The following is an 11,909-nucleotide window of genomic DNA, read 5'->3' as shown; positions in this document are numbered from 1 at the left end:
CGCGGCGCCGGCTTCCGGCGCGTCAGAGACGCGCGCGGGTCAGAGGTCGTGCGTCCGCCGGCCCCGCCCCCCGCGCGCGCGCGTCCGGAACCGCGGGGCCGTCGGCGCCTGCGACGCGGGCGGTGTGGCCGGCGGGGGCCGAGCGGGGCCGAGCAGGACGGAGCTGGACGGGCGGCGCGGCCGCGGCCGGTGAGTGTGAGCGCGGGTTCGCGCTGGCGGCCGGCGTCCTCCTCGGCAGGCTGCGGGCGGCGGCGGGCCGGGGGTGCCGGGAGCCGGGGCGAGCCCGGGCTGGGAGCGGCCGCCGTCCGGAGCCGTCGGGTCTCCCTGGGGGCCCGGGACCGCCGCCTCTGTGAGTGTGTGGACGCGCGGTCCCGGGGCCAGCGAACGCGGGGCCCCGGGGCGGGGAAGGGACCGCGCGGTGGGGGCTGACCTTCCTTTCCGGAGCCCGGTGCTGCGCCTGCCTGGTTAGGGAGCGTGTGAGCCGGAACTTTCTCGGGGCGCCGCGGGCGGTGCTGCAGCCGGGAGTTGGGTCTCGGGGGAGCGCGGGCGAGAGTGCCAGAACGAGGGCCCCGGGGACGATCGGGGGACGGAAGGGAGAGGTGTCCGCGTCTTCCCTCCCTCCTGCAGACGACCCTTCCTACGGGGGACGGGTGCCTGGGAAGGGCCCGTCTGGCGGCAGTTACTGGGGTCCCCGCCCGGGCAGCTCCCGGATCCCTCGCGCCCGCCCAGAGGGTGAGCGAGCTGCGTGATGCCGGCGTGCCGCGGCCTGCGATTCCGAGCGCAGACTGGACTTGGGCCCGGGTGGGTGTGTCCCCTTCGCAGACGTTCGTTGGGTTCCCAGCTTCAGGGACCGGACAAGTCCTGTCAGCTCCCACTTGAGAAGGAAGAAAAAGTGGGAGGCCCCGATCTTAGGGCGTGCGCCCTGTGTGACGCTTACCTAATTTTTCGTCACAGGAAATAAGGTGCTCAATATGGTGCTCAACAGTTTGGATAAGTTGATTCACCTGCAGAAAAACACTGCTAACATCAGGAACATCTGCGTTTTGGCTCACGTTGACCATGGTAAGAATCCTTTCTAAATGCGTTGTTTTCAGTAATTAAGGGGGTGTGACTCCACATGTGTCAGAAGCCGGTATGACTTTAGAAGTTTAATGACTTTAGGGACGCTTGCCATAAAGCATTTCAAGCGAACACAGCTAACTAGTGATTAGCATTCTTCTGTATGCTGTATTTCATTGTTTCAAATTTTTTAAATTTTATTTTTAAAGATTTTTATTGATTTACTTATTTGAGAGAGAGTAAGGGGAGGGGGAGGGGGAGAGACTCTCAAGGGAACTCCCCACTGAGCAGGGGAGCAGGGGTCCCGATTCCCAGATCCAGAGGTGGGGCTCGGTCCCAAGACCCTGAGATCATGACCTGAGCTGAAACCAGCAGTTGGATGCTCAACCGACTGAGCTCCAGTATCCCTGTATCATCGCTTTTTTAAAATGAGAACTTGAGTTTTTGTTGAAGTGAACGTTTTTTAAATGGATTTGTAATATAAAAAGTCTGTAGTTTCGACATGATGTCTTCAGAGGCTGTGTCAGGTGATTCTTTTCAACTCGTCAGGTCTCTACTGAACATCTGTTAAATTCAAGTTATTTTGCTCCGTATGTCAGAAGGTCGGAACTTACAAATAGGGCAGCAGTCGAGCTCTAGAGGAGATTTGGGGGTTGAAGCAGCACAAGGTGAGGGGCAGACAGGGGACTCTGAGGGGTGGAAGAACTGGAGGATTGGGAAGGCAGGAATCGGTTAGGAAGAGGCTTCACGCAGTATTTAGTATTAAAGGTGGCCCTTGAAGGGAGACTCAAGCTGGCAGGTGGGGCACACATTCCAAGTGGGAGTAGCATCGGTAGGGAAGAAGGAAATGTGGGTGACGGAAGCACAGGACGTGGGAACGGGGGAGATAGCTGATGGGTGATGTGTGCGCTTCTGACACTCTGCTCTCACACCATCACATCGCTTCCTGCCCTTGATTTCAAACTCCTTCTTAGTTCAGGTACCCGCAAGGTGATAGGAGGGCGTGTGTGAAGTGAGATCTCTTTCCCCAGACGCAGGCTGGGTCATGGCCCCTAGAGCACTTCATGTCAGCTGGGCACCAGGGTCGGGGTTCAGGGCTCCAGCCCTGCAGTTGGACAGCCTGAGATCAAACTCCATTTCAAGCCATGTCACCTTTCTGAGCTTCAGTAAGCAACGTCTAGACTGGGATGGAGATCCTACCTACCTTACAGGATCGTGCAGGATGAAATGAGGTGATACTGAGAAGCCCTTGGCCGCTACACGCTTTATTGTGAAGGTGATCGTTTACATTTATTATTAGGTTGTAGGGAGCCATTGGGAGAACGAAACAAAGCAGGGGTGTTATAACCAGCACATTAGAAAGACGAGTCTGCTGGACCTGTTCATGTGCACTGAGAGGCAGCGCGTAGGTTAGTGAGGCGGCTCTTGCCGCTGACGCAGGAGCTGCGGGCTAGTGTGGGGACTGCGGGAAGGAGAAGTGGTGGCTCACGAGGTTGCTGAACCAGCTGAGAGCGCGTGGAGTGTACAGATCTGTCACTGACCCTCTGCCCTCTGGAGTTTTCATAATGACTGCTCACATTTTGAGGACCTGAGGTCTGACAAAAGCATCTGTTCTTTTGCTTTGTGAATTAAATCACATGGTGTCTGGTCCTAGGGATACAGCCAGAGTGCGGAAAGATGGTGCTTTCTGGGCTCTTAACCCTCCAGGGGGTACGTGCTTGCCATACTGAGAATGAGTTCCACTCCATCGGATCGTAGGGAAGTGGCACCCTGGGATTGTGTGGATACGCAAGATGTCCGTGCCCAGCGGACGACACGTTAAAGCCCTTCAGCGCTCCTTCGGTTGCCTTCTGGGTTGTACTATTACAGATTCCATAGCTTTGCTCAAGTCCCCAGAGTGTTCTAGGACTCCTTGGTTGTAAAGAAAGACCCTCCTTTTGCTACTTCAGCCCTGCAGCAGTAACTGTGTAAGCAGCATTCTTGAAACGAAGTTATCTGCCACTTCAAGTTGTGTAGACTTCATAAAACCTTTAGGAAACTCTGGGTGTGTACTTGAGTATGCAGAGGCTTTTTTATTACATGGTGGCTCGCTGGTTTCTTTTTGGCTTCTAGGTAACTGGGAGTAGCTGCAGTGTAGCTGGTGCCCTCACAGTGGGAGCTAAGGGCACATTTCCTGAATTTCTTTGCTAAGTATTTTCTTAGTTAAACTAGCAAACACCAGCCAAGGCCATATGTGGGGAAATACGGCAGAAGATTATGTTCTGTTTCTTGGCGGTGGTTTACCCAGTATGCTGTTGAGAGACGAAGATGAGTGCTCTGCTCTACCGTTGCTGTTCTGAGCTATGAGGAGTGTAAGCTAATAGCATGATCCCTGTTACGGATATCAAATGAGTAATAATTACGATGAGCTAGGTCAAATTCTTGTAGGACAGATTTTTACTAACTGCGTGAATGTTGTTTATCAGATAATCTCTTTTGATTGGCATGGTGGTTTAGCCCCTCACCTAGGAGTCTGCATTCGAATCTATACATGATGCCTCTGTTTAAAAAAAAAAAAAAAAAAAAATTCTACCCTGGGGGGAGAAAAAAAGTCACTTGACAACTTTTCAGGTGAGGGCGATGGGATCCCTTGGGGTGAAGGTACAAATTACAGCACTTGGAGCGCTCGAGTCTGTGTCCTTCCGGATGGTGTCCTGCTCTGAAGTCTACATGCTCATTAGGTCTTGCTTCACTCTGTGTAGGTAAACAGGAAATCTTTGTGAAACCGGTTCTTACGGTCAGAAGGTAGCTCTGTAAGTGCGGTACATCTCCTTTCCTGTTTAGAAAAAGAGAGATTTGAATGAATGTTGTTGTTTTAACAGGAAAAACGACTCTGGCTGACTGTCTTATATCCAGCAATGGAATCATCTCTAGCCGCCTGGCAGGCAAGGTAAGTTGTTCTATTGGATGAATACTTGTTGCCTTTCAGTGAGCATCAGCTGTCGACGACGTGACGGGCGTGTTCTTAGAGATCCCCCCGAAAGTGTAAAGTACAGTTTATGTGTCTAAGAAGCTGCTAATGTATTTAGCAAGATAAAATAGATGTTGGGAAAAAGTTCATCTTATATTGCTTTATATGAACATCTTATAAATGCAGAATGAGTTTTTGCAAGAAGTGATAGCCTGGCACAAGTGTGGAAGATTCCACACAGGATGAGATTCTTCCTGGGGATGAGTTGTGTGGTTTGAAGAGAAGGCGCAGAATGTCCGGAGGGGGATAGGTGGATAAAGGCGATCGGGGATCATTTGTGTGTTGTGCTTGATTTGAGTGGAGCGTTTGCCAGGAGACTACCACAGAGGAAAAGTGGGAGTGGAGAGGATGTGTTGGGTCATAGAAGAACTTGAAGGCAAACTTGAGTGCCAAGGGAGGGCTTCTGAAGTCTGAGCATCATGATGAAAATAGCGTTTTAGGGAATGGAATGAAAGAGATAATTGTTTCCAGCTGTGAGTGAAAGGACATGGACTAAGTTACTGGCAGTAGAGAAATGGAGGTGTTCCTTCCTTTTATGAATTTAGGACACAATCAGCAGAATTTATCAGGTGACTGGGAACGGAGAGGAGAGCAAGTAGAGAAGCAGAAATGAGTAGGAAAGTAGCTGGAGGAGACCGGTGTCGGAATTGCACATCGGAGGCAGGCGGCGTGGGGACTGGCCTAAAGCGGCCACGCGGCGGGAGCGAGAAAACCAGGCTGCGTGACATAAGGAACCGCTTGTGTTTTCTCCAGTTGAGAAGTTTGAAAAGTGCAATAGCTCTGAAGTAGATGGAAGGAAGTAATAAAGCACACGTTGATGAAGTAGAAAACAAATATTTTATAGAAAAGATCAATGATGCCGGAGTCAGTTCTTGGAAAAGATTGACATAACCAACACCTGTGATGCAGTAAAGGTAGACACAGGTCATTACACACGTAAAGAGGGAGCCCTAACGTGAGCTAGGGGCCTCAGTTCACAATGGTGTATCGATACGGGTTCATGAAGTGGAACGTGTTCCACGCCAGCACTGACACAAGGTGGGAATGATAGGGGAACTGCGAGTGGGTGTGTTGGGGGTGGTGTTTGAGAGCCTCTGTACTCTGATCAGTTCTGTGAACTTAACATTTCTCTAGAAAGATAGTCTATTAAAACTATTAGCAATACAGACAGTTTCTGGTCATCTTTTAACATGAGTGATAAATATCTCACAAAACTGATCAAGAAGAAAGGCAAGGAGGAAGAAGTGCAGGCTGCTGGGGGAGAAAGTGCTGCTGGGTTGGGCAAGGTGCAGGAGGGACAGGACAGGCAGCTGCCCAGCAGCAGGCTCGGAGACGGAGAGCTGGGACTCCCGGCGTGAGGTCAGGAAGAAAGAGGAAATAGACGCTCCAGAAACGGAATTTGTTGGCCAAAATCTTTCCGCAAAATCCAGATGGTTTAACTCTCTCATTCTGCCACACATTCAGAGAACACATGCTCTCAGTTCCAGTCACCCATTCCAGAGCACATTCCATAGCAGGGAGGAAGCAGGGAAGACTCCAGCTCCCCACCTTGATTCCTGAAGTCGGCCAGGGTGGTAACGCAGGATGGGACAGTCCCGGGACAGCCGTGTGATGGGAGCGGCAGCAGTATAACCATTACGAAGAAGCAGAATCTGGAATTGTATGAAAAGCTAGTTTTTCATAGCTGGATAGTTTATCGCAAAGAGTTTAAGATTGGTTTAACACATTTCACCATGTTAACAGGTTAAAAGGTAGAAAGTTATGATCATTTCAGGAGATGCAGGAAACATAATAGAATTTAATACCCTTTTTGATAAAACCTCTTAGCGAAGTAGACGTAGAAGGGAATTTCTGCAGTATGATACGGAGTACTTAGAAAAAAATCATTCTGGGGCGCCTGGGTGGTTCAGTGGTTAAGCCTCTGCCTTCAGCTCGGGTCATGATCTCAGGGTCCTGGGATGGAGCCCCGCATCGGGCTCTCTGCTCAGCGGGGAGCCAGCTCCTCTCTCTCTCTCTCTTTCTCTGCCTGCCTCTCTGCCTACTTGTGATCTGTCAAATAAATAAATAAAATCTTTAAAAAAAATTATAGAAAAAATCATTCAGTATCCTTAAGGATGCAGTGTTGACATTTTTGCATTTCTGTTCCGGAATAAGGCAAGAGCAGCTGGTTCTCCCTTCTGCTCATTGTGTTACAGCTTCTGCTCTCCACTGCCCTGGAGGTTCTGCTGCAACAATAAAGGAAAAAATAAAAAGAGTTTTAGAAAGGGTGGTATAACTTTGTAGAAAACTCAGAAGAGTATACAGATAAATTGTTCGGATATTAATAAGAATTTAGCAGCCTTCACAATACAAAAGTCGTTGAAAAGAGTGTACATGAGCAGTATGCAGGAAGTATAATACAGCACTTACATAGCATTAAAAAAATGGAACTGTGAGGTATTGGGGAAAACGTGAATGGATGGAGAGCTAGCTAGACCATGCTCACAGACTCAGTATTTTTAAAATGACAGTTTTTTTTAATGTTGACCTATAAGCAGTTCTTGTTTTTATTTTTATTTTTCAGTTTATTTTTTAAACAGGCATTTTATTTTATTTGAGTGAGAATAATATCTAGCCATATCTTTAAGAGACAGTCTTTTCCCAACATTCTTTGGTTCTTCAAGCTTCTTTTTCTCTTACTTTTTGTTTTATTTTATTTTAAATTTATTTTTTTAAATTTCAGTGTAAAAATTTCAAGTTTTATAAAATTTAAAATGTGACATGCTGGTTCTAAAATACTTGAGAACGAAGGGCCGGTAATGACTGGTCTGTAAACACATGTCTCAAGAAGAGTAGGGTGTGCAGTGCGTCTTACTGGAGAGCAGGACTTACTAGGAAGTAAGTAATTACAGCAATAGCTCGTGGTTTGCAGTTGGCTGAGGGGTAAAATTGACCGATGGCCCAGAATAGCAGGCCTGGTAACGGGTCCTGATTTATCGCAGAGCTGGCATTTCTGATCTGTAGGGAAAAGACGAGCCTCTCCTGATGTTGTCCTCGGACGGTTGGTTGTCTGCGTAGAAAATACATAAAATTGGATGTCTGCCTAATACTACACACAAAAATCAGTAGTTTGTAATTTAAAATACTTATATGTGAGAGGCAAATTTATAAAACTTATAGAAAGTAATACAGGGCAATACTTTTATGACCTTAAGAAAAGATTTATTTTATAAGACAAAGAAGTACATACCATTATGTAATACAGCTCAACTACATTAAAACTAAGAACCATCGATTTTTCAGGGAGACCCCATAAGGAAAGTGAAAAGACAGGCCTGGTTCCCTGGAGGGAAAATAATGACACATAATTGACCGAGGTCTAATTCAGAGTATAAATAACTTATCCAAAACAGAACAGATCTGTAGTGCAACCCCTTAAAAAGACGGAGAAACATCTTGAACAGGAAACTCACAATAAAACCCCACTGATAATTGGAGAGATGTGAATTAGAAAAATACTGTCATCCGTGATTTAAAAAACAGGCTGCCCATTTCCGGTGCCGCCGAGGTGGCAGAGCGGGAGGGGCTCCGACCCCTCCTCGGAGCGTGGGGCGGTTCTGGCTCTTCAAGAAGACAACGTGGAAACAGCTAGGAGCGTCGAAGATGCGTGCACTTCATAACTCAGAAATTCCACTTCTTGGTGGACATCCGCCCAGAAGAGACAGATGTCTAACTGTTAGTGACAGCTTAGTGGTAGTTTAAAAACTGGAATCCGTCCACCCGTCCCAGGGCTTTGTGTGGTGGAATCCTGCCGTAATGGAAATGAAAGAACGAGGATTCCATCCATTAGTAGGGACGATTCTCAGGGACAGGATACTGAGCAGAGACAAAGGGATGGTACCGTATACGTGTGTGTGGCGTGTGCGTGTATATGTAGGGTACGATTCTGTTCGTCTGAGGACTAAAACCTGCAACTCTTAATGATACGTTGCTTGGTGAGTCACACATTTTTAAAAATTATAAAGAAAGCAACTGAATGAACAGGGTAAAATTTAGGGTAGTAGTTACCTGTGAGCCAGGAGCACAGGGGGATGTGAAAAGTAACGTAAATCTTTGTTTTCTTTCTTAAAGAGGATGGCACACACACGGGTGTTCACTGTATTGGTACTGTTTTTGCTGTATGCATGTTTTCTCTCAACTCAGTGCTTAAAAACACGTGGAGAAGAATGAGCAGGGACTGAGACTTTGGAGGGAGGCCTCAGAGGTCCGAGAGGTGAAGGGGGGCCGACAGACCAGAACAGAGCTAGGAAGGGGGCTGGGCGATTGCAGACTCACGTGTGTGTGTATGCACATCCGCACGCAAGGCTCCGTAGCTGTGCCGGTCTGAGGCCACACTGACGTCAGGAAGACGGAAGAGCAGAAAGGATGATTGGGTTTGGCCGGAGGTCACTGGAGCTTCCAGGAGTTTGGCTTAGTTCGGGCGTGGAAGGTGTCAGCGGACGAAGGGGTTGATGTGGGGTGAGTCAGTGTGGCGGCCCCACATCAGTAAGTTACTCCCAGAGCACTTGAACGAGAGAAGTGAGTCCATGTAAAGGCGAAGAATTTTTCAAAGGAGCAGTGGCGATAAGTGAGGCAGGGCAAGGGACGGCAGCCTGCAGAGGGAGGAAGGAAGTCAGTAGGCGCGCAGGGCCGCGGGGGTGCAGAGGAGCGGTGGCTGCGTCGGTGTCCACGTGCTGCGGGGCCCGGAGAGTGAGGTGCGGGCCCTCGTTTGTGGCTTTACACTGATGAAAGCCATCGGCTAGGTGGTCATGTCAGAAATACCTCCACCCTACCATTCTTTTTCTAAAAACATGTTTAAAATTTGCTAATTTGGGGAAAGGAGTGAAGGTTCCTCATGCTTCTAGAGACCTTCTGTTTAGTCTTTGCCGGGACTTTGTCAAGCGACCCAGGAGTCAGGAAGGACCAGTTCTGGTCTGGACGTGCAGAAGGAACCCCCGCAAGTCCCGCCTTCTGGGACTTGTTCGCGGAGTACCTGCTCTTTCCTGCCCAGCTGTGAATGAGCCGCGCTCGGGGCCGGGGGGTGCGGTACTGGGACACCTCAGAGTTTTCTCCGGCGCTTTCCCATTTGTAAAACATATAGAGGGCTTTTAGTGTAAAAATGATGTTTCCATCCGGTCCCTTCTAGTGTTAAGATTCTCATTCACTGGGAAGTAAGGATACATACGTATGTCGTGTTTTCACAGTTAAGGTACATGGACAGCCGAGAAGACGAGCAGGTTCGAGGGATCACTATGAAATCCAGTGCCATTTCCCTGCATTACGCGACAGGTAAATTGTGTTTTAAAGAAAAAAATCGTTCTGTATCGTTAGTGTCCTTCTTTCTCTTTCTGAGTTAATTGTGTGCCTCAGTTTCTTTGCTTTATATTCCACACATTTCATTCTGGCCTCCAGATGATCTGTTGTCAGAGACAGGCTGTCCAGACTTGGATGCAGATGGGGACCTCTGACGGGCTTGAGGGCGAAGAACGGGCAGTTCCCACCTGCCCCCACCCACCCAGGCGACTGTATGGATTTCTTTCCAAGGATGGTGGAGAGTCTCAGGACTTTGCTGGCTCAGCCGTAGTGTTCCATTTCCTGGCGGGATCCTTTTCTGTCCTGTGGCCTCAGGGTTGGATTTAGAATCTGACCTGATTGGGTTGCCATGACCGTTACAGCTTCCTGTGCCCAATCAGGATGCCATTTTCACAGTAATTTCACGGAATTTACGCGACAGAAATAGTCTTACAAGCCTGTGAGGTATATAGTCAGTGATGTTCACCAAAAAGTTTGTATTAGTTCAGAAAAATGCTAGCAACCTTTATGTCTGTTTTTGGAAAATGGTCAAGTGTGCTGATGCATCCTTCCCATAAAAAGCATGCGGCTGTCAAACACCTGTTTGAAATGTATGTGATAAGACAGGAAAAATATGTCGAGACAAAAAGCAAGTCTCAGAGTCAATGCTTGTATGATAAGAGTGTGTTTGGTAATAAAATACTACGTGTGTAGCTAGATGTCTGGAAGGGTACACACTAAAACCTCAACACCAGTTATCTCCAGGGGCTGAGTTATGTGAAACTTACATTTTCTAAAATATTTATATTTGTACTCCTTGGAAATTTTACACAAAGTGTTTATTTTTATAATTAGAAGGAAATAATAAAGATGTATCTCATTTCCCTAAGTGACTGATCTGTGGTTCATCTTTTACAGTGCTCTGTCTCTGGCACTGGCACCAGGGGACCTTCTGCACGAGGCACAACTCTCTTCTCTTTGACGTCCATCTGCCAAATATTTTTGTACTAAACCAGTTTTGAAGCTCTTCCTAATGTTTAATGTTTAAAGTAATGCCTTATCTTTTTAAAACTACCTCGCATGTTTTAAGGGGCGTGTCCCCCTTGTGCGGCGTGGGTCAGTGCTCCGCTTACTTACGTCTCCCCTTATTTCTTACAGACTTGGAGAGGTTCGTAGCGTTCCTCTCCACGCTCAGTCTGTTTTTCTTTGACAATTCCTCTAGTTGTCAGTTTTCGTTGTTGCCTCTGAGTTTTGTCTCCAGTTTTGTCACCCCCTTTTTAACCGTTTTATTAAGGTTTATGTTATATCACATAACACCCGTTCCAATTCACTTGTCTCTCTGGCATAGTGTTGTAGGAGGATGGCTGTAAGACCCTGGGAATGGAATGTTTTAGATAACGCTTTCTTATTTATTTATTTATTTATTTATTTATTTGACAGACAGAGATCACAAGTAGGCGGAGAGGCAGGCAGAGAGAGAGGAGGAAGCAGGCTCCCTGCCGAGCAGAGAGCCCGATGCGGGGCTCGATCCCAGGACCCTGAGATCATGACCTGAGTGGAAGGCAGAGGCTTTAACCCACTGAGCCACCCAGGTGCCCCCCCCCCTTTTTTAGAGGATTTTATTTATTTGACAGAGATCACAAGCAGGCAGAGAGGCAGGCAGCTAGGGGTGGGAGGGAAGTAGGCTCCCTCCTGAGCAGAGAGCCCGTTGCAGGGCTCTATCTCAGGACCCTGAGATCATGACCTGGGCCAAAGGCAGAGGTGTAACTCACTGAGCCACCCAGGCACCTCTACATATGCTTTCTTGACTGCACAGAACCAAGACTTCAGCTCGCTTGTGCTGGGGTGGGATGGCTTATTGAAAGCCTCTGTGTAATACAGTGTTGGAGACAGTATTCATGAAAACCAAGAAAAACAGGAGCATCATTGAGTGACAGCGCGTAGGAATTGAAGCCGGATGTTGATTCTGGATCCAAGATGACCCTAGAAACCACCAGAATAAGTTAATGGTTCTTCTCTCTGGAACTCCACTTTTATCCCTGGGTCTCATTCTCTGTCCTTGTCTCCATTACTCTGTAAGTCTTTCTTTCTTTCGTAGCTTTTTCCTACTCTTAGTGTCCCCATTTTCATAAAGTAACTTTGCCCTGACCTTGCACCTCAACTCCTGTCTCTTTTTTTCCACCCTATTTCCATTGTTTACTGCTGCTTTGCCTTGTGTTTCTGGTCACACGTTCTCAGGAGCAGGAAGTGGCCCAGCTTATTTTTAATGCCGGGCCCTGGCGGAGGTTGTGCCTACGGATTGGCCACCCTTGGGTTGAATGGTTACCTGCTAGTCTGGTGGGTGGTGCCTGGAGTGGAGTCACAGCATATCAGCTGTGTCTTGTGAACGTGACCGCCTGGAGGGGCTTGGGTGTAGGCAGCTGCCACACCTGCGATTGGTGCAGAGCCTTCTTTTTCTCCACCTGCAAAATGGGAGTAGAAGTTGGAGGTGTTGAGCGAGGCACATGCTGTCGGAATGCCTCTGAGATAA

General features: G+C 48.1%; 1 protein-coding gene across 1 annotated transcript in view; it reads left to right on the top strand.

Annotated features, from left to right (window-relative positions):
• Positions 1 to 71: 71 nt before the first annotated feature.
• The window catches only part of EFL1 (elongation factor like GTPase 1), a 116,707-nt gene continuing 104,869 nt past the window's right edge, over positions 72 to 11,909 (top strand). The window contains exons 1-4 of the mRNA XM_080808147.1: positions 72 to 189; positions 955 to 1,062; positions 3,921 to 3,988; positions 9,292 to 9,376. Of these exons, the coding sequence (XP_080664273.1) occupies positions 972 to 1,062; positions 3,921 to 3,988; positions 9,292 to 9,376 (244 nt within the window). The 5' untranslated portion in view covers positions 72 to 189; positions 955 to 971. The remainder of the gene's footprint in view (positions 190 to 954; positions 1,063 to 3,920; positions 3,989 to 9,291; positions 9,377 to 11,909) is intronic.

Source organism: Martes martes (genome assembly GCF_963455335.1).
Source record: "Martes martes genome assembly, chromosome: 7".
Classification (NCBI taxonomy): Eukaryota; Metazoa; Chordata; class Mammalia; order Carnivora; family Mustelidae; genus Martes; species Martes martes.
The sequence above is the reverse complement of the archived record's forward strand: the minus strand, read 5'-3'. Positions and strand labels throughout refer to the sequence as shown.